This window comes from Maniola hyperantus, chromosome Z (assembly GCF_902806685.2).
Source record: "Maniola hyperantus chromosome Z, iAphHyp1.2, whole genome shotgun sequence".
NCBI lineage: Eukaryota > Metazoa > Arthropoda > Insecta > Lepidoptera > Nymphalidae > Maniola > Maniola hyperantus.
In genome coordinates, this window is record NC_048564.1 from 12,822,847 (window position 1) to 12,842,940 (window position 20,094).

Here is a 20,094-nt window from a genome sequence, read left to right on the forward strand (position 1 = left end):
TTAGTAGGTACCATACATCGATAATTGCACTAAAGTACCTAAATTGAATCAGGTTACCTAGTACCTAATTCTTTGATATAACAAATCTGCTTGCTTTCTTTCCAAATCCTTGTAGTTTTTTAACTTAGGTGTTGTAAACTTAGCAGGTTTGACCCTTCCATATTTTTTATACTCTTCAACATTTATAAAGTAATCTTGAGTCGTCTTGGTTTGGTGCAAGTCGTCGCTTTTAAAGAACCTTATAACTGAATCATAAAGAACTTGCAAGGTGAAGAATAAAATGAAATCAAACACCGAAACCACTGTGAAACCCAACATCAAACTAAGCAGCCCTCCGAATGCAGCTGAAACAATACAAATTCAGTTTACAAACTTAAACCCGTTACTCACGGTCGGTCAAGTCGCCCGGCAACTTGGTCAACGGCGACCGTTGGAATCCTTAAATTATATGGAAGTTGCTGTGTGTATACTCACCCAGTTGCCGCAACTTTGACACACAGTTTGATACACAGGGCGACTTCCATATAAATTACAGATTCTAACGGCGATTACGCACTGCACTTCCGTCATCCGTGAGAATACCAGCGATTATCTACGACATATGTCACTAGATGATGCCCACGACTTCGTCCGCGTGGAATTAGGTTTTTAAAATGCCAAAGGAACTCTTTAATTTTCGGGCATAAAAAGTAGCCTATGTCCTTCCCCGGGATATAAGCTAACTCTGTACCAAATTTCATCAAAATCGGTTGAACGGTTGGGCCGTGAAAAGCTAGCAGACAGACAGACAGACAGACATACTTTCGCATTTATAATATTAAGTATGGATAAGCTACCTACCATACAAAACAAAAAGGAACGTATTTTCTCGGACTCGGATCGGATGAGTGCGTAACCGCCATAACGGTCGTCGTCGACTGAGTTGCCGGGTGAGTAGTCGACCGTGCGTAGTGGGTCTTACCTAAACTGATTACGAAATCATTAGTTCACATAGATTAACGCGCGTTAAAAACATTGAAAATCGGTAAGTGCGATCGGACTCGTTCGACGAACGGTTCCGTATCATTGTTCAGAAAATAATACTTTTAAATTTTTCTTAAGTTTCAGAGCGGCCATTTTGTAATTTTTATTATTTGTTGTTTTAGCGACAACAGAAATACACGCTCTATGAAAATTTCAATTTTTTACCTAGTACTGTTCACGAGATACAGCCCGTAGACAGACAGACGGACGGACGGAAGGGCTGAAACTGATATTACGCGGACCATGTATAAAAATGCCTCTCACCTAATACATTCTGCCAGTTAAGGTAGGCGTCACGACGATACCTAGTCGCGACCAGATCATTGAAGAAAACGTTCACCACTGAACGATTCTTCAGGTCTACGTCTTTGCTGAAAGAAATAACCGGTTAAAATTATCATACTTGCAACGTTAGTCAAGATTGTGCCTAGTTTTACAGCCAATCGGTTGAATAAACAGTACAGTACAATAATTTACAGACCAGGGACGATAATTATTATTATCTAGCGGAATTTTACGATTCTGCGCGGAAAAAATGTCGAAGATATTTGCCAACCGTTAAGGAAAGTGTTCAAACTAAGTATAAAATATCGTTTATATAATATTGCATTTTTTAAATTTCAACTCAATCGCACAAGTGGAAAAGTCAGTTACTAATTTCGATGGAATTACAAAACGCTTTCAAAAAGCCAGCGTTGATCAAAACATTTTATTTAAAGCTGAGTACGTTAAGGTGTTATGTTTGTTAGTTTAGTTCTATTTAGTTTTGCATGAGCTCCAACTTCGCACATTCTGAATTTTTGCTGTAAAGAAGTGAAAAAGAAAACTAATAAGTACTTAGTATAGTAATTTTTTCACAGCCCATTTTTATCACTAAATTAATGAATAAATACATTTTGTAGAAATGCGAGTACCATCAAATGAGTCTAGTCGTGATTGTCTGTCATTAAAAATCGTTTTAACATAGTATTAGCTATTACATAGTTCGTCTAAAATGAATCATAGGAATATTATAAATGCGCTTCTCATTCTAGGAGGAGACCCATGCAGAGGTGGGCTGGCGATGTATTGAGGCTATGATGATGATTATGCAGAATTGACTGGCTTAATTTTTATAACTAATATCTACCTACATTATTTTGTTTTAACTTAGTAAACCAACATTAACACAAGCGACATTAAACCAACACTCCACGCTTGGCGTCTTTGCCAGTGTGTGGAGTGGACCAGCCAAAAGAAATTTTAATATTATAATTTCCAAACACTGCGTCTTCCGGTGCGAGGTCGCCATTCCAGCACCTTGGGACCCCAACGTCTATCGGTTTTACGAACTATATGCCCTGCCCATTGCCACTTGCAACCCGTTGAGCTATGTCGGTTACTCTAGTTCTCCTACAGATCTCATTTCTGATTTGATCACGTAGAGAAACTCCAAGCATAGCTATCTCCAGCGCCCGCTGAGTGACTCTGAGCTTTCTTATGAGGCCCATAGTTAGCGACCATGTCTCGGATCCATATGTCATTACTGGCAACACGCACTATTCGAAGACTACAAAAATACTTACTAAAACTCAATTCCGGTGAGAGGCACACGATCGGATACTGTACCTATAGCTACTTGTAGCGGGTAGGCAAAATACTCGCATTCTGGCAAGCATTCCATCAACTTTTCTGGTTTCTCGTCACTTTGAGTATCTTCACTAACAGCGGATTCATTAAAACTGGACATATCTGAAATTGGACTGCCTATTTAATATGTAAAAAAAATGACTAGCTGGGGTAATAAATCAACATACAGCTCTCAAGCCTGTAATCATTACCCTTATTATAGAAGTGTGTTTGTTTGTTGGTTTGGTGATTGCCATAGGCTACTTTTTATCCCGGGAAATCAAAGAGTTCCCAAAGGATTTTTAAAATCCAAAATACAGGCGGGCAAAGTCAATTCAATTCAATTTTATTTGTATGTATTTATTTTATAATAATTTATTTTATTTATTATCTAGTTATTACGATATAAGTTATTATTTTTAGGGTCCCGTACCTCACAAGGAAAAAAGGGACTCTTATAGGATCATTTATTGTCTGTATGTCTGTCTGTCGTCCATCGTGTCTATCAAGAAAACCTATAGGGCAGTTCCCGTTGACCTAGAATCATGAAATTTGGCAGGTAGGAAGATCTTGTAACACAAGTAAAGGGAAAAATTCAATAACCGTGTATTTGTGGTAGCATCACAAAAAAAATATTGGTATGGATGTTCACAAAAAAACATTACATTAACTTGCAGGGTTCTACATAAAAGTGTTAAATACGTATATCTTGTAGGTACGATGGTACGGAACCCTTCGTGTGCGAGTTCAACTCAAGTCCGAGTGTTTTTTTGGAAAAAAAGGCATTACGTACTCATCGCAATTTCCAGGCAGTCGATGTCATTAAAGTTACAGACTCTATTACGATCTGAAATACAATAGATTAAGATACAAAAGTAAGTAGGTACATATATTCATAATTTTTCACCTACACTTCAAGGCTAAATTATTTTAATTACCTAATTAATATCAAAAATTGCGAAACCAGCAGGATGCGATATACATTACAATACTTTCGCAAATTTTAATAGATGTACCTATGTACATCTATTAAAATTTGAAGTATGTATAATACGTAGATATTTAAAGTTCATTTATATTTTGTGCCGAAGTTGTCATCAGATATTACCATGATTTTACATTTTTCCTAAAATTCAGAATTTACTTATTTCATGTAGGACATTATGATAGCAAGCTCGCACTGCGAAATTTTATCGCGTGATTCCGTAGGTCCAACCGCAGGACCGCAGAATTCTGTGTCATGGAAAGTGTATACTTCATACAATGTTCAAGCTTTTTATCCGCGAGTGCGTGTATTTCACGTTAAATTTATAGGTATTATGTGACATAATTCTGCAGGAAAAATCGCGCGTTGAAAATACGCAGTGCGGGCTTGCTCTTTCTTCTGCTACCTCTGTCTGGGACTCTACCATCGGTTCTGTAGTACAGTGCCAGATTATAATCCATACTAATATTATAAATGCGAAAGTGTGTCTGTCCGTCTGTCTGTCTGTCTGTCTGCTAGCCTTTCACGGCCCATCCGTTCAACCAATTTTGACGAAATTTGGTACAGAGATAGCTTGCATCCCGGGGAAGGACATAGGCTACTTTTAATCCCGGAAAATCAAAGAGTTCCCACGGGATTTTGAAAACCTAAATACACGCGGATGAAGTCGCGGGCCTCCTCTAGTAATGCATATTTTTTAAGGCAGGTATGGGATATATAGCTCAAATTACCGAATAAGCTTTATTATTTACCTTTGTTTGGGAAGAAAAATGGTACGCAGTTGCATACATTTTTCAGTATCTGTGCCTTTCGCACAGCCATGCAATTGTGGAACGAGTACTGATTAAAATTGGGTATTTTCATCTGAAATCAAGCAATATAGGTACCATTATCAGCGAAACAACGAATCACCAGCTGGAATTAAAATTAAAATTAAAAATAATGAATATGAAAGTAATCGTGGCTACTTTTACAGCGATTTTATTTTTGTGTTACTGTAACTTCTTAAACTGGAGAATAGCTGTAACACAATTTCTAACTGATTCAGTTGTTCCACTGTAACTGACAGAAAAATAAATATTCTTTAATTTTTTTCAACCTTGGCAAAGTTAATCTTACTCCCACATCAAAACGCGTTTAACGCGATAAAAGCTTTGACAAATAGCTATTTAGCATTAAATTATCCACTAGCGGATCTGGCAGACGTTGTCCTGCCCGGAAAAGCAGCTATCAAATATGATATTTGAAATTCAACATTTATTATTTATTTTTAATCAGGCACATGAATATATTTTATTAAGTTTTAACCTATCTTTAGATTTTCGCAAATACATTTAGTATTGCTTTATTACATTTACTAAAAGTAAGGCATTGTTACTAATAATATAACCGGTAACATCTCTTCCCACCTCCCCTCGACCTTCCTCGTCTCCCCTAACCTTCCCCACCTCTTCCCACCTTCCACATCTCTTCCCATCTCCACTCTCCTAGCTCCTCCATGTCGCTCCGACTTCTCTCCTCATGTAGGTACGCCTTCGCTCTAGCTAGGCAGTATTGTATTTTCAAACCATCCAAGAATCCCTCGAAATACACACACAAAATTACATGCAAAGCGGTCCAGCCGCTTAAGAGGAGTAAGGTAACAAACACACGTACAGAAGAATTATGTATATTAAGAAGAAAGATTATTAGCATAAAAACTAGATAATTTGATTATTTCTCAATATATTACGACTACCGTTTCTAGATAACGTCGTATCTTCGCACATTTTGCGTCAATGCCCATTACCCAAGATACATCATGATAGAAAGAGTGAATTGACGCACGAGTGCCAAATACCTAATCTAAATTCTTCAAACCTACCTATTATTTAATGTTACTGATCCACAACATGAGACAAGAGGTTTGGCAGTTATTTAAATGGGTTTATTTGTATATTGGTTCATCTGCTCCTTCGCAGTTATCAAACTAAGTATTCAGTCGATTTTACGTTGGCTTTGACTTTGCGTTCTTAGTTAGGAAATACGACGTTTTGACAAATCCAATATGGCGGATATGATAAACAAAATAATCACTATTACTTCCATCGATATAAATGACAAGATATGCCAAAGCGAACAAAATTTTTCACGGTTTTGGAACCAAATAAATCAGCGCCACCTCTTAGATACTAATGAACGACCCGTTTGAAATCTAAACGTCACTGAGGTTGCATTGGTGCTAAATAAACATTTTAGGACCAATGAGTCGGTGCCATTTTGCTTGTTCAATGGCCCTGTCCTTACGAAGTAATATATATGTCAATGATTACTTCCCATGCTATAAATGTGAAAGTGTGTTTGTTTGTTGGTTGGTTTGTCTTTCAGTCACGTCGCAACGGGGCAACAGATTCACGTGATTTTTGCATAGATATAGTTAAATGGAAATAGACATGGGCTACTTTCAGTGGCGTGCAGCTCATAGAAGCATAAACGCACTGCTTACCCTCATTGTAATAAATCAATGCTTATTTTTCATTATAACCTGCCATAAAATAAGTTCATACCTAAATGCATACCCTGGCTTGAACTCCTGTGCACGCCACTGGCTACTTTTCATTTCGGAAAATCAAAGAGTTCCCACAGGATTTTTCAGACGCTGGCATCAGCTACTTAGTTATTATCAGTGAAATTATTGCTGTTATTTGTGTGCAATAAAGTTTTTAAAGTGTTTTATTAAGTGATATTTATTAACTGACCGAATCAATAGACAGGGACGGATGGAGGATTTAAACTGAAGCCTTTTCCTAGCATTGGGACACAGGCTTTAAACAAAAAAAAATAAGTGGCTCGAAGAGGCACCGTAATAAGAAGTTGTGGAGAAATCGGGGGAAATCTTTACCTAATCGTATGATAGTACAGCCTTGATTAGATTAGAGATTATTAAATTCCAATCTTTGCAAAATATTAGTGTCGTTGGTAGAATTTACGCAAGATAGGAAGGTTCATTAAATTGTATTTATCTACAATGTACAACCTACAAGTACTAGCAAAGTCCTTGGACTTTATGTTGCATAATTTACATATTATATAAGTATAATACGTTAATTTTGTGATATTCGCCATATTTGCTCGATTTGTCAACTGTCACGTTGAAACTACGGTTTACCGTAATTGTGCTAGGGATTAAATATTTCCTACTTCCATGGGTTTATACCCAGCGTGGTTTTAGTCGATTGGATATAGAAAAATACTTAGACTTATTTTTCTTCTTTTTTATTTGGTTCCTAAGCCGTGAAAAATTTTGTTCGCTTGACTATATCTTGTCATTTATATTGATGGGTACAATTTGGTCTTAAATCTATTTTGATCTAAATTAAAAATAAAATAAAACAACATAAAATTGTAAATACAGTATCCATTCCTCTGAATTAGAAAATGTAATTACTAATTAACATTAAATTAAAAGTAAAATATTTTTTTCTTCCCGCTATCAAATTCTACAATTAATCTGTTTTTATCCGAAATTTGGCAAACCAAGATGCTTATTATTTTAAAATATTATTTGGCAAAACGTGAAACTTTTAAGTAATTGGTTGAAATTTCTCTTTATAATGTGTAGGCTGCTCTAGTAAATGTATAGTAGTTTGAAATTCAATTTGAGAATTGAATTTCAAGCATATCAAGGTTTCTTAAGGTATTTGCTTTATTTATCAGATATACCTAATTATAATAATCGTATCGGGTGTTTTGATACTATCTATTGTAATAAGCTTATAATAAGAAAATGCTGCGTATGGGAACACTTTTTGTTCAATTGAGTTCATTTTCTTTAGAAAGGTGATTTATTTAATTTGTAACTAATAAAAAGGTCTTTAAATTCTCTATATTTCAACTTCTTTAGGTAAGTATCTTTAATTATTAGAAATTTTGTCTAGGTATAATTTGTTGTCTAAACTTTAAAGTATTCACGATCATTTAAGACGATTAATTTTCAATACAAAATACCTACATAAGCCCCTGTTACATTTTTATTTATTTATTCAGATATAATTTAGCCCTTGACTGCAATCTCACCTGGTGGTAAGTGGCGTGGCGATGCAGTCTAAGATGGCTAACGGAAGGGGTATAGCAGTTTTTAACAATCCCATGCACCGTGAAGTGTGTTTAAGAACTATTTACCTATATCTACGAAAAGGTGATAAAAATTAAGTTAGGTATAATAAGAACATCAGAACAATTTACGTCATTGCTATCTTACATCTTAGATCTGTCCGATCGATTTGTTTGATGAATTTCAAGTCGCAAAGATAAAATAAAGATTCTTTAGTTACCTATAAGAAAATAATAGTTTTGAGATCGCAATCAAGGGCTAGGTTAAATCAATACCTTATTATAAATGCGAAAGTGTGTTTGTTTGTTGGTTTGTCGGTTTGTCCTTCAATCACGTCGCAACGGTGCAACGGATTGACATGATTTTTAAGGTTCCGTACCTCAAAAGGAAAAACCGAACCCTTATAGGATCACTTTGTTGTCTGTCTGTCTGTCCGTCTGTCTGTCAAGAAACCTACAGGGTACTTACCGTTGACCTAGAATCATGAAATTTGGCAGGTAGGTACAACTTATATCTGACATTTGGGGAAAAATCTGAAAACCGTGAATTTAGGGTTAGATCACACAAAAAAAAAAATGTGGTCATTTTATTTATTTTTATTTTATTTTATTTATTTTATATCTAATTAGAACGGCAGTGCCACTTACACTAACTAGATGATTAATAATAAATTTAAATACAAATAAAGGTACAAGAAAAAAGACATAAAATACAAAACGATAAAAGATCAAAGAATTTTGAATATGTACGCTGAGAACATTGAATGACATATTCATGCAATGCTCTCAGCGTACTTCAGTAACTCCCGAACCAGTATTATAGACCCATCATTAAATGGGTCCCATTGAGCATTATTGTCCAAAAGCGCGTTGAATGATGCTAATGAACGGGGTATAGGTGACATAGATCTAGCAACAGTGCGATGATGTGGGACCACGAAAAGTTTATTTTTTCGTGGACGAAGATTACTGTTGGATTCAGGGACACGTATGCGACACAGTTGGTTATGAAGTTCTGGAGCATTAACATCTCCTCGCAAAATTTGACACATAATTTTGAGTTGGTCGCAAATGCGTCTGACCTCCAGGGAGTTGAAACCTAAGCAACCTAACAGAAATTTGGTTGGGTATAGGAAAGGATAATATCCATAGCAACGTTTATACAGGTATCTTAGGAAGGCCTTTTGTACTTTTTCTAATATAAGCCCGTACTTTGCCTCGTACGGATGCCAGACACAGGTGCTTGTTTCGAGCTTGCTTCGGACTAAGGCGTAATATAGTAATCGTATTACCAAAGGACTATGGAACTCCCGAGAGTTGCGTAGTACAAATCCTAATCTTCGAAATGAGTCAGCTGCTACGGTGTTAATATGGTCATGGAAGGTCAATTTTTTATCAAAAATTACACCTAGGTCTTTCATGTTCTGTACTCTGGGAATAGGGATTCCATCCATTTTATATTCATGTATCAAAGGATACCGAACTTTACCAAAGGTCATAACTGAACATTTGTCACGATTGAACTCCATTTTGTTCGCTTTACTCCAGTGATATATAGCTGTAAGATCGCATTGCAACTTGAGACAATCTTCGATAGAAGTAATTTCGAATATAAGTTTTAGGTCATCTGCATATAGCAAGCATTTTGCATATTTTATAGATTCTGGAAGATCGTTTATCATGATTAGGAAGAATAGAGGTCCTAAGATAGAGCCCTGGCTTACACCGGATCGCGTATGATATGGTTTAGACTCATATATGCCATATCGAACGAATTGCTGACGGTCACGGAGGTAGTCTGATAATACATGTAGTCATGAACTAATAATTAGTATTTTCAACTTTCGAAGTGAGATAACTATATCAAGTGGGGTATCATATGAAAGGTATTTACCTGTACATTCTAAAACAGATTTTTATTTATTTTTATGCATCATTGTTTTTGAATTATCTTGCAAAAAGTCAAAAAATACGACTGTAGTACGGAACCCTCATTGCGCGAGCCTGACTCGCACTTGGCCGGTTTTTTGCATAAAGACCTGGAGAGTGGCATAGGCTACTTTTATCCCGGAAAATCAAAGAGTTCCCATAAGATTTAATGGTTTTAAAAAATCTTGTGGGAACTCTTTGATTTTCCGGGGTTCCATACACCATCGTACAAGAAATAACACCTTATTTCTTTTTTTTAAATTGGCGGTTACTTCTCGGAACTCTCAGTAATACGGTCCCGTTGGCACCCTACGGGTACGGAACCCTAAAAAGCCCTAAAAACGTACTTCATCAGTATAGTAGCACTGTCGTTCGTGGACGGGAAAAGATTTGATCCCGGGTGTGGCGTACGTCCGCTCCGCTGACACGGCGATGACCAATTCGGCTGACGGGTCGACCATGCGCATCGGCGAATCCAGGTCCGGGACGTTGTATGCGTTGTCAACGATGACCTATCACAGATAAAGATTCTTTAATTTATAGACTAGCACTTGGATGCAATCAAACCTGATGCCAAGTGATGCTGTACATGCCTGTTGATTTGATTGTCCCTTAAAGTAGAGGGAAAAACAGAAGCTGGACGGACATATTAATAACCTAGCTGTGAATTAGCAGGTAATGAGGAAGCATATCACTTGATACGCGTCTGTGGAATTTCGACTGGTGATGTCCAGTAGGAGAAGCAATCAAGCTTCTGGATAGATGGATACATAAAGCTGCAACAGTAAATAACAGTTCCGTTTATATTTAGAACTCACGAGTGACCCGAGCGAAGCGAAGCTAGTACTGTAGTAATCCGTAGGATCTGTTTTGACAATTATCGTCAAAGCCGTTTGATAGCCGCATGAAGCTACGCGTCTTGGCGTCGGAAAGCGAAATACTTTTAATCTGTAAAAAAAGTAAATAAACTTAGATTTGACAACTAAGAAGACCTAAAAAAGAAAAGATTATCAATTCAACGCGTATTTTGCTTACCATGTTACTCCATAATTTTCATCATCATCATTTTAAATCCACCCGCGTCATGTTAGAGCTGGCGTGCACCACGGTAAATTTACGTACGCTTTTTCTGCAAAATCTGTGAACTACAGAACTATGTAGAAGCGCGCGCACTGCGGAGTTAATCCGCACCGGATTTTGCGGATTTGCGGATTTTAAAACGCACTGCACTTCACCGCACCGTGGTGCGCGCTAGCTCTTAAAGCAATCGATATTTAATTTGTTAAAATGCATATAACTGCTAATAATTTAAGCCCGGAACCGAACCCCCGACCCTCCGAATATCATCATCATATCATCACAGCTCTAATTCAATACTTAAAAAATATACATTACTCGTTATCCACGTCATCCACCGCATAATAATTGAACGTGCAACACAGGTTGACTGCCACGAATATATGCCGGAAGATTTGGTTGCAGCGGTATATCGTGTTTTTCCACATACAGCGTTCCATCAAGTTGCTGCACAAGGATGCTGGTGAAATCTAAAATTATTTAACTGATTTCAGTCGGGTAGTTCCCATCACACTATCATACTTCACGCTAATTTTATAAATGCGAAAGTCTGTCTGCTAGCTGTCACGGCCCATCCATTTAACCAATTTCAACGAAATTTGGTTCAGAGATAGCTTGCATCCCGGAGAAGGGCATAATTTAGGCTACTTTTGGTCCCTGAAAATCATTGAGTTCCCACGGGCTTTTTAAAAACCGAAACTGAAGTCGCGTATGGATTAGCTCATAGTACGATTAGGAGACAAAATGTTTCCTTGACTAAAATGCTGTAAATAGTCGTGGGAACGAAATTCGTATATAGGTAGAGTTCCAAAGAAAGAGAACTATATATCAATACTCACTTTTTTGAATAACATCTCTATAGTTATTGAATTGAGGTCCAAAATGTCTTGAAGTATCTGGAGGTCCTTCTTCTGATCAGGCTGGGCTTTGTTTAAGAAATGCAAAACTGGTGCTAGTTTAAGAGTGTTGAACACGAAATCAGCCGTCACGTTATCAGGCAAGGACATCCTAATAAAAAATAATGCAATAGTACAAACAAAATTATGAAATTAAAATTAGAGGAGTATAAGATTGCCTTGCTAAGGGTGCTTGCATAAAGAAGCAGGTTTTCAGTATCGATGGGTTTGTGTAGGTCACGTTCAGAGGCGGGGATTATATATCCCTAAGGCAAACTAGGCACATGCCTAGGGGCGCGAAGTTACAAAGGGGCGCGCGCGATAATGTGAGGAGCGTTTTTTCAAATCTCGCACGAGCGCAGATGCCTCTTATAAGCTCGTATTTTAAAAGCAGCGCAGCAATATGCTCGGACAGTTTTTGTTGATAAAATAATATTATAGTCTAGGTATAATGAACTAAATCTCAACTAAAATAAATTTCCAAAAGCGAGCAAGAGATAATCCCCAAAGCATTATCTTGCCCGCTATTTCAAACTCTACTTTAGTTGCAATTTAGTTCATTATCAATTTATCATTGAAAATTGCTCTAGTATTTTGCTGCTCTGTGTGAGCCGACCGTAAAAATACAATCAGCGATAGCAACTGCACGGTAGGATCGGAACATCACACTAAATGCGCGCGTACAAGTTATTTGAAACATGTCACGGTGAAAACTATTTTATCAAATTTACTGTATTTCCAATTCTAAAAGGATGCCTATGTTTGTCTTCAAAATTCAAATGCAATGTATTTCTTAAACACTAAGGGTACGTTAGAAACTCTACTAGAAGGTAGGTTCTAAGAAATTCAACCCGAGCGAAGCTCTAAGCTGAGGTGGATCAACTTATAAATAATTATACTACTAATATTAGCGTGGATGATTTACATATACAAGGTGTAACCAGAACGCAAAACGATAGCAAAAACGAAGACAGGTGATAGTACTGATGATTGCTGATAATATGCTACCACAAAAAAACGCGAAAAATATCATGCTCTACATTGTAGAGCATGAAATGTAGATTCATTTGAGCCAAATAAAGGCAAACTGCCGCAACTTAAATTGCGGCGCTTAATCTTTAAAGATTAGTATTGACTTTTTTTCTTTTTTATGGTAATCGGTAAGCACTCAAATCTCGGATAAATGTGTAACTAATACTAACAATTCTTGGGTGAAACTTCGAGCAGCTTTTCGGGATACAATGTTCAGATCACATATTGTAACCGCTGGAAAAGGAATATCCCAAATGACGCCTTGAGTTGTCTCTACCACCTATAAAAATATAGAGGTAGTACTAACTATGACGACCTATAAAATATTTAAAAAAATATGTATAAAACATTTTAACAACAAAATTTTTTTTAAACTTATTAACTCTTTACAATGAAATCCAAAGAGATTTCATTGTAAAGAGTTAATAAGGTAGATAATTATACTCTATCCACGTAGAGAAGTTAGTATAGCACTCTCTGTTACGTAATCCCACACAAATTAAAGAGACAAAAATCTCAGTGTGCGTAATCCATTTTGAGGCTTCAACCAATTACAAACAAGTTTTCAAAAAAAAACGTTTGAAATTCAATTTTAAAATGTTTTCAAAAATCTATCGAAATTCAAAAATTCGAAAACATACCTAAGTAGTTTCGTTTGTGATTGGTTGATGACTCGAAATGGTTAACGCCCACTGAGATTTTTGTCTGTATCATTTGTATGGGATTACGTAACCGAGAGAGCGCTATACTAAGAGCCCCGATTCCGTGGATAGAATATAGTTATATCAGTATATTATACTCACAGTCACTATAGGATTCCTGGCGTACCACCTGTACGCTGTGACAACGAGGAAAATGGCGCAAATGATACTGATGACAACGGTGACCGCCCACACACTCCTGGTGAAATAACACAACACTACAATGATAGAGAGAGAACCAGCGCGTGCCAGACCTTCGTTTTTTTTATGAAAGCTGAAAGTTTATATGCGTATTGTCCCCAACACTAGGAAGAACGTTTGTTTGGATGTCTGTTTGGATCATGGTGGCTTTGGGAGATAACAGGTTATAAAGGTGTAAAAATCTTACGTCAAAGTAGGTATGAAGTCTAATTTTGTTTATATTTTCTTCAGAAAAGTATTAGATATCACGTCATGCATTGCCAGACAATTATTATCGTGGCAACCCCTGCCAGACACCCTTGAACTTTTAAACTTTAAGGGTGTCTAGCAGAGACACCTTTATTACCAGTTTTGGGGACAATTCGCAGAGAAAGTTTCAACTTTTATAAAATAACGAAAGTCTGGCACTTGCTGGCTCGCTGGCGTTCCTTATACTAGCTGTTTTAATTAGAAACGAGGAGGCAAATCACTTCGTACGTATCCGTGGAATCGTGGAATTTCGAGGGTGCATAACGGTACCTACCTACTCATTTGCCGCGAGGTTTTAGTTCCACTAGTTAAGCAAAACACGGTACCCGGCAGAAAATATTATACTTACATCGATCTTTAAAAAAAAACAGTGGTTTCATAGAGCGTTGTCTCTGTCGTTGAGACCGACGAAACGATACATAGTATGAGTGACAGAGACAACGCTCTATAATGCCGAAATCTTATTCCAAAGGTTATCATCATCATCATCAACCGATAGATGTCCACTGCCATTCCAAAGGTCGACGTACAATATTTCTTGGCGGCTACTGAACTACATACAAACCTTTCAGCCACACTCAGCCCCTCCATAGTGATATACTTAAACCCATGAAGATCGGTCCTCTTGCAAAACTCTTTGAACTTTAGAGCGCAGAAGTCAATACGCGTCAACCGCGGTGACTGAACGACGGGCTTACTTTTTTTTAGATTAGATCTCATTTTGAGTTCTCCTTGATATCTGGAACTAGATATAACGAGGGTTTTAATTCAAGCTGCATACATTATTGTCCGGTAGGGTTGCCTATCAGTACCTATTATTATATATTTTGCTCTATAATACAATTTACAGTTACAATAAAATATACACAATACTGTTGTCATTGGCGCTGATAAATATGATTTATCCTTATTTATTTTAATTATTAATGTGGTGAGGCTTACGAAGCTTTCAAAAATAATTCTAGTTATAAATTGCACTAGAAACACTAAGATTTTTTTTATATAAGTAAAATGTTAATAAAATAAAATAGCTAGGTGTTTAAATTCCTTCTCCGACCGCACTGCACTAGTACCTATGTAAATACTTTATGTATTGGATAAAAAGTTGGCAGCCCTGTATATGATTTGGTTCTATATTATGTGCTATATGGTATTGACTCTGATAACTGATAATAATCTGATACTATAATGTCGCGTAACGAATCTTAACACACCAAGCAATATTACTTGCGTCTACAGTGTAACTGGAACGCACGAAAAATCTAAACTAAGTATTGAATACGAGTACTTATTTAGAATTAACAGTAGGTAGTATTTTTTTTAGGGTTACCACCCGGACTGAAATCAAAACTGGCAAACAATAAAGAACGGCCAACATAAAAATGTTAGCAAACTTCGACTATGTAGCCAGCACCGCCCAAGAGAACAATAAGAACGTTATACAATATCTGAAAGGGTCAGCTTTGGAGTTGAATCAGTTTTTAGGGTTCCGTACCTCAAAAGGAAAAACGGAACCCTTATAGGATCACTTTGTTGTCTGTCTGTCTGTCTGTCAAGAAATCTACAGGGTACTTCCCGTTGACCTAGAATCATGAAATTTGGCAGGTAGGTAAATCTTATAGCTGACATTTGGGGAAAAATCTGAAAACCGTGAATTTAGGGTTATATCACACAAAAAAAATTAAATTGTGGTCATGAACTAATAATTAGTATTTTCAACTTTCGAAGTGAGTGACTATATCAAGTGGGGTATCATATGAAAGGTCTTCACCTGTGCATTCTAAAACAGATTTTTATGCATCATAGTTTTTGAATTATCGTGCAAAATGACGAAAAAATACGACTGTAGTACGGAACCCCCATTGCGCGAGCCTGACTCGCACTTGGCCGGTTTTTTAAGCAAGGATAACTAACTCAACTACTAGGCTATAATCATTCATCACATATAAGAATAATGGCATACGATGCGTTGCGTTGGCGGTGCGGCGCCTGAGCGGTGCCGCTGCATCATCCTAGACAGAAATCGCTGTACCATGCCACACGATGCGTTACGACGTCGGAACGCACCTCACGCAAAACGGACTTGGGACCAGAGAGTCTACATGTTGCCGGAGCGGCAACAGTGCCCGTGTGGCACCCATGACCCAATACTCAAATCCACAACGGTGCGGGGCCACAACGCACCGGAAAAGCATCGTGTGCCCTCAGTCTAAGACAGTATATTTGCAAGAAATTGCTTCTGAAGGGAGTACGTAGCCCGTAGGTACCTAAAGTAAGCATTTAACAGGGTGATAGCTGATATAATTAATTCCTTCAAACAAAAGATATTTATTAGAGTCAACCCTGGATAGCTCCGGCCAGTAGGTAACAACCCCATATTTCATACGACGCTAAGTACCGCTAGATCGAATAGCTGATACGTCAGGAACGGGTAAAATAGGTGGCACTTAGAACGACCCTGCAATTAAAATCTAATAGTTCAATTAACTCCATAGATACTTTGCCTATACTATTTTACATAGATATACCTATAGTCCGCGACAGATTGAGATGGCAATCAGGGTATGAGGCGGGGGGATGCCCCGCACAATCGCACGTCATACGCACTTCCCTAACCGCGGGGGCTGTACGAGTATGCAGGGCGGCCACCCCGATTGCCATCTCGACCTGTCGCGTACTTATAGTTTATTTAGAAATATCAGTAGTAGGACCACAAGGAAGTAGGTGTTATAATTATGTACCTATACCGTTCCATGAGACTTATTAATATTATTATAGTGGAAGCGCCTGCTAGAAAAAATATAGCAATATCAACTTGCGCTACAAAGGCTAAAAATTAAAAAAGGTTTTTTTTGTTTTTTATAATATGTACGGTACGGATGTACCTTTAGAAACACTCTAAAAAGATTGATTAAAGTACCTACTGTTTAATTACTGTATTCTGATGATACGACTAAGGGTTGATAATAATAATTATCGGTCATCCTCCTTCCTCCTCCTCGTGCTTGCCGATATATTAACTAGCGTCAATTTCAACAAACCATCCTATAAATAATAATTATTATTAAATTCCCAAAGCATGAAAAATAATAATTAATTTATAATGATTTAAGCTCACGCAAAGGGTAAGTGGAAAGGATTAAGTTCCCCAAGCATGAAAAATAATAATTAATTTATAATGATTTAAGCTCACGCAAGCTGTGATAGCCTAGTGGTTAGGACGTCCGCCTTCTAGTCGGAGGTCAGGGGATCGATCCCGGGCACAAACCTCTAACTTTTCGGAGTTATGTGCGTTTTAATATCACTTGCTTTAACGGTGAAAGAAAATATCGTGAGCAAACCTGCATGCCTGAGAGTTCTCCATAATGTTCGCAAAGGTTTGTAAACAGTGAAATCTACCAATCCGCACAACTAAAACTCTTCTCACTCTGAGGAGACACGTACTCTGTAGTGAGCCGGTGATGGGTCGATCATGATGATGATAAAAGGATCAGTTATCAGATAGTCAAATGACGCTTCAAGGTCAACAGGTTTAGGTGTTTTAAAATCCCGTAGGAACTTTTTGATTTTCCGGGATAGCGTCTGTCCTTCCCCGTGATGCAAGCTATCTCTGTACCAAATTTCATCAAAATCGGTTGAACGGATGGACCGCGAAAAGCTAGCAGACAGACAGACAGACAGACACACTTTCGCAATTTATATTAGTATGGATGACAACTTCGGAACGTATTTTCATGGACTCTGATCGGATGAGTGCATAACCGCCCTAAGAGCGATCACGCACTCATCCGATCCGAATCCGTGAAAATACGGATATCAAAAATATCTTCGTCATATGTCATAAGTTACCATACAAATAGTTCTGTGTATTCTTCGGAACGTATTTTCACGGACTCTGATCTGATGAGTGTGTAACCGCCCAAAGAGTGGTTTTACACCATCGAAATATATCGGAATGCTCCAGGAGTAGACCATTGATCAATGTACATGGCGCACGACTTTTTAATTACAAAAGCAAAGCCAAGCAAAATCATCCCACCAGTGGTGCATTTTGGGGGAAAAAACAAGATATGTCATATTGTGGCACCTCTTTATTCATTATTCTATGGTAAACATAACTTTACACTTTACAGTTTTATCTACAAGACGTGTTATGAACTAACTTTTTTAAAGAATATGATACAAAATGGATTATAAAAAATAATATTATTTATTACATTAATCGCACACAACTTTTTGAGCTCATATTGTCAGGTCAGTATAATTACTTAATAGTTTTTGGTCTGAATAATAATTTCGCTACATAAATACTACACATTCAGATATGTTGATTCGATATTTTAACAAAGATTTAGGTGATTTATCTATATAAATCGAAGTGAGTTAGGTCTATGTAAAACAAAATGTGATCAGCATTTTGCTATGGAACCATGAAAAACATGTTTTTTAAATGATTGTATATAATTACATGTGAACAACTTATCTGAAATTTACAGTAGTTAACAATTTATTTAAGTAAGTATATATTATTTTATCTATCATTAATAGTTCACTATTATTAGCGTAGCACCACAAATTTCATATTTTATTCACTATAATAAAGGTACAATATAATATTCAAAGTAAAAATAAATCAAAATTTTTAACGAACACATGTTACTTAGATTCTTAAAAATAAAGGCCTCTAGTGTCATATACTCTTTTATTAGATCAACTATTAATAAATTCGTGTATTATTGTCTCTAACCGCTCATTTACACATGGTCACTCATGTCTCGCCTCGCCACTTGCCGTTACTGTTAATTGACAACGCTCGAGTCTCCCGTATTGCATTCACACATTCGGTACCGCGTATGGAAGTTGTTTATATGACAGACTATAAAATAGTAATGGACTCTACGGTTAATTTTTTATAAATAAATACTATATGATATGTACAAAATTATATAAGTCAGTGTTGATTTCCGTCTATTAGTGTGAGTTTATATTCTATAGTGTTTAAATAATATTCTTTTTGCCCATCGAATGACAATGTCACTCTCGCCACCACGTGAATTATAAGATGGGAAAGGAATATGTGAGCAGAGTACTGCATTGCGTCCCAACTTGCATCTCATAACGACACTAGAGCGAATGTATAAATGCATTTTTAACATATCTAATCGAAATTTGACAGCTACGGTGTGGCGATTGCAATTACTTTAGATAGGTTGCAAATCACTAAAGGCTAAAATGCGTTGCAATAATACTCTAAATTCAGAATACAGAAGAATCTGTGAAAAATTCAACCCCTAAGGGCGTAAAATAGGGATTTGCAATTTAAGTAGTCCACGCGGACGAAGTCGCAGGGATAAGCTAGTAAATTATAAATGTCGTTCAAGCTTGAATTAAACAAGATAATGCTCAAACCTTATACCAAACTGTTATTCTTTTTTAGGGTTCCGTACCTCAAAAGGAAAAACGGAACCCTTATAGGATCACTTTGTTGTCTGTCTGTCTGTCTGTTAAGAAACCTACAGGGTACTTCCCGTTGACCTAGAATCATGAAATTTGGCAGTGTAGGTAGATCTTATAGCTGACATTTGGGGAAAAATCTGAAAACCGTGAATTTAGGGTTAGATCACACAGAAAAAAATTAAATTGTGGTCATGAACTAAAAATTAGTATTTTCACTTTTCGAAGTGAGTGACTATATCAAGTGGGGTATCATATGAAAGGCCTTCACCTGTACATTCTAAAACAGATTTTTATTTATTTTATTATGCATCATAGTTTTTGAGTTATCGTGCAAAATATCGATAAAATACGACTGTAGTACGGAACCTTCATTGCGCGAGCATGACTCGCACTTGGCCGGTTTTTTAAGTTTTACCTATCATTTATCAGAAAGACAATAAAACAGTTATTTCCGTCGTGAAGTCTGGTAAAAGTAACAACAAACATCTTTTATTGTAGAGATTTTTAGACGCAACTTTAGTAGAAATAATATGACTTAACTATTAACGAGGTTTTAGTGGATGATCTTACTACGAGAAAAGTAGCAGGATTACCACCCGGAGCAATCTCAAATGTAAACTTTCCATTATTTTTAAAACCTACGAAAAATAATCTCTTAAAGATAATTGATTGATTCCTTATGACAAAAGTATTACATATCTTCATAGCAAACAAGTATAAAAAAATCTAGCAATCTCTCTTTGTCTCATAAACAAAACAGAGATAGAAGATTTTAAATGCCACTGTTCTAGATGGCGCAGATTACAGCCATATGGTAGCTTTCATACCAAATCACATTACTAAC

The 20,094-nt window shown here is 36.8% G+C and overlaps 1 protein-coding gene across 2 annotated transcripts; it reads right to left on the bottom strand.

Annotated features, from left to right (window-relative positions):
- Positions 1-16,846, bottom strand: LOC117995772 (sodium channel protein Nach-like). 2 transcript variants are annotated; one of them, XM_034983765.2, is made up of 13 exons: positions 16,718-16,846; positions 14,359-14,538; positions 13,446-13,542; positions 12,813-12,922; positions 11,554-11,722; positions 11,033-11,184; positions 10,456-10,585; positions 9,985-10,149; positions 4,369-4,480; positions 3,425-3,478; positions 2,589-2,754; positions 1,288-1,394; positions 1-344 (listed from the first exon to the last, which is right to left on the bottom strand). In XM_034983765.2, exons 2-13 carry the CDS (start codon positions 14,511-14,513, stop codon positions 58-60), a joined length of 1,704 nt encoding a protein of 567 aa, XP_034839656.1. In that variant the 5' UTR covers positions 14,514-14,538; positions 16,718-16,846; the 3' UTR covers positions 1-57. The 2 variants fall into 2 exon arrangements, with proteins under 2 accessions (XP_034839656.1, XP_069365218.1); XM_069509117.1 differs by having other exon boundaries at positions 16,714-16,846.
- Positions 16,847-20,094: the final 3,248 nt, after the last annotated feature.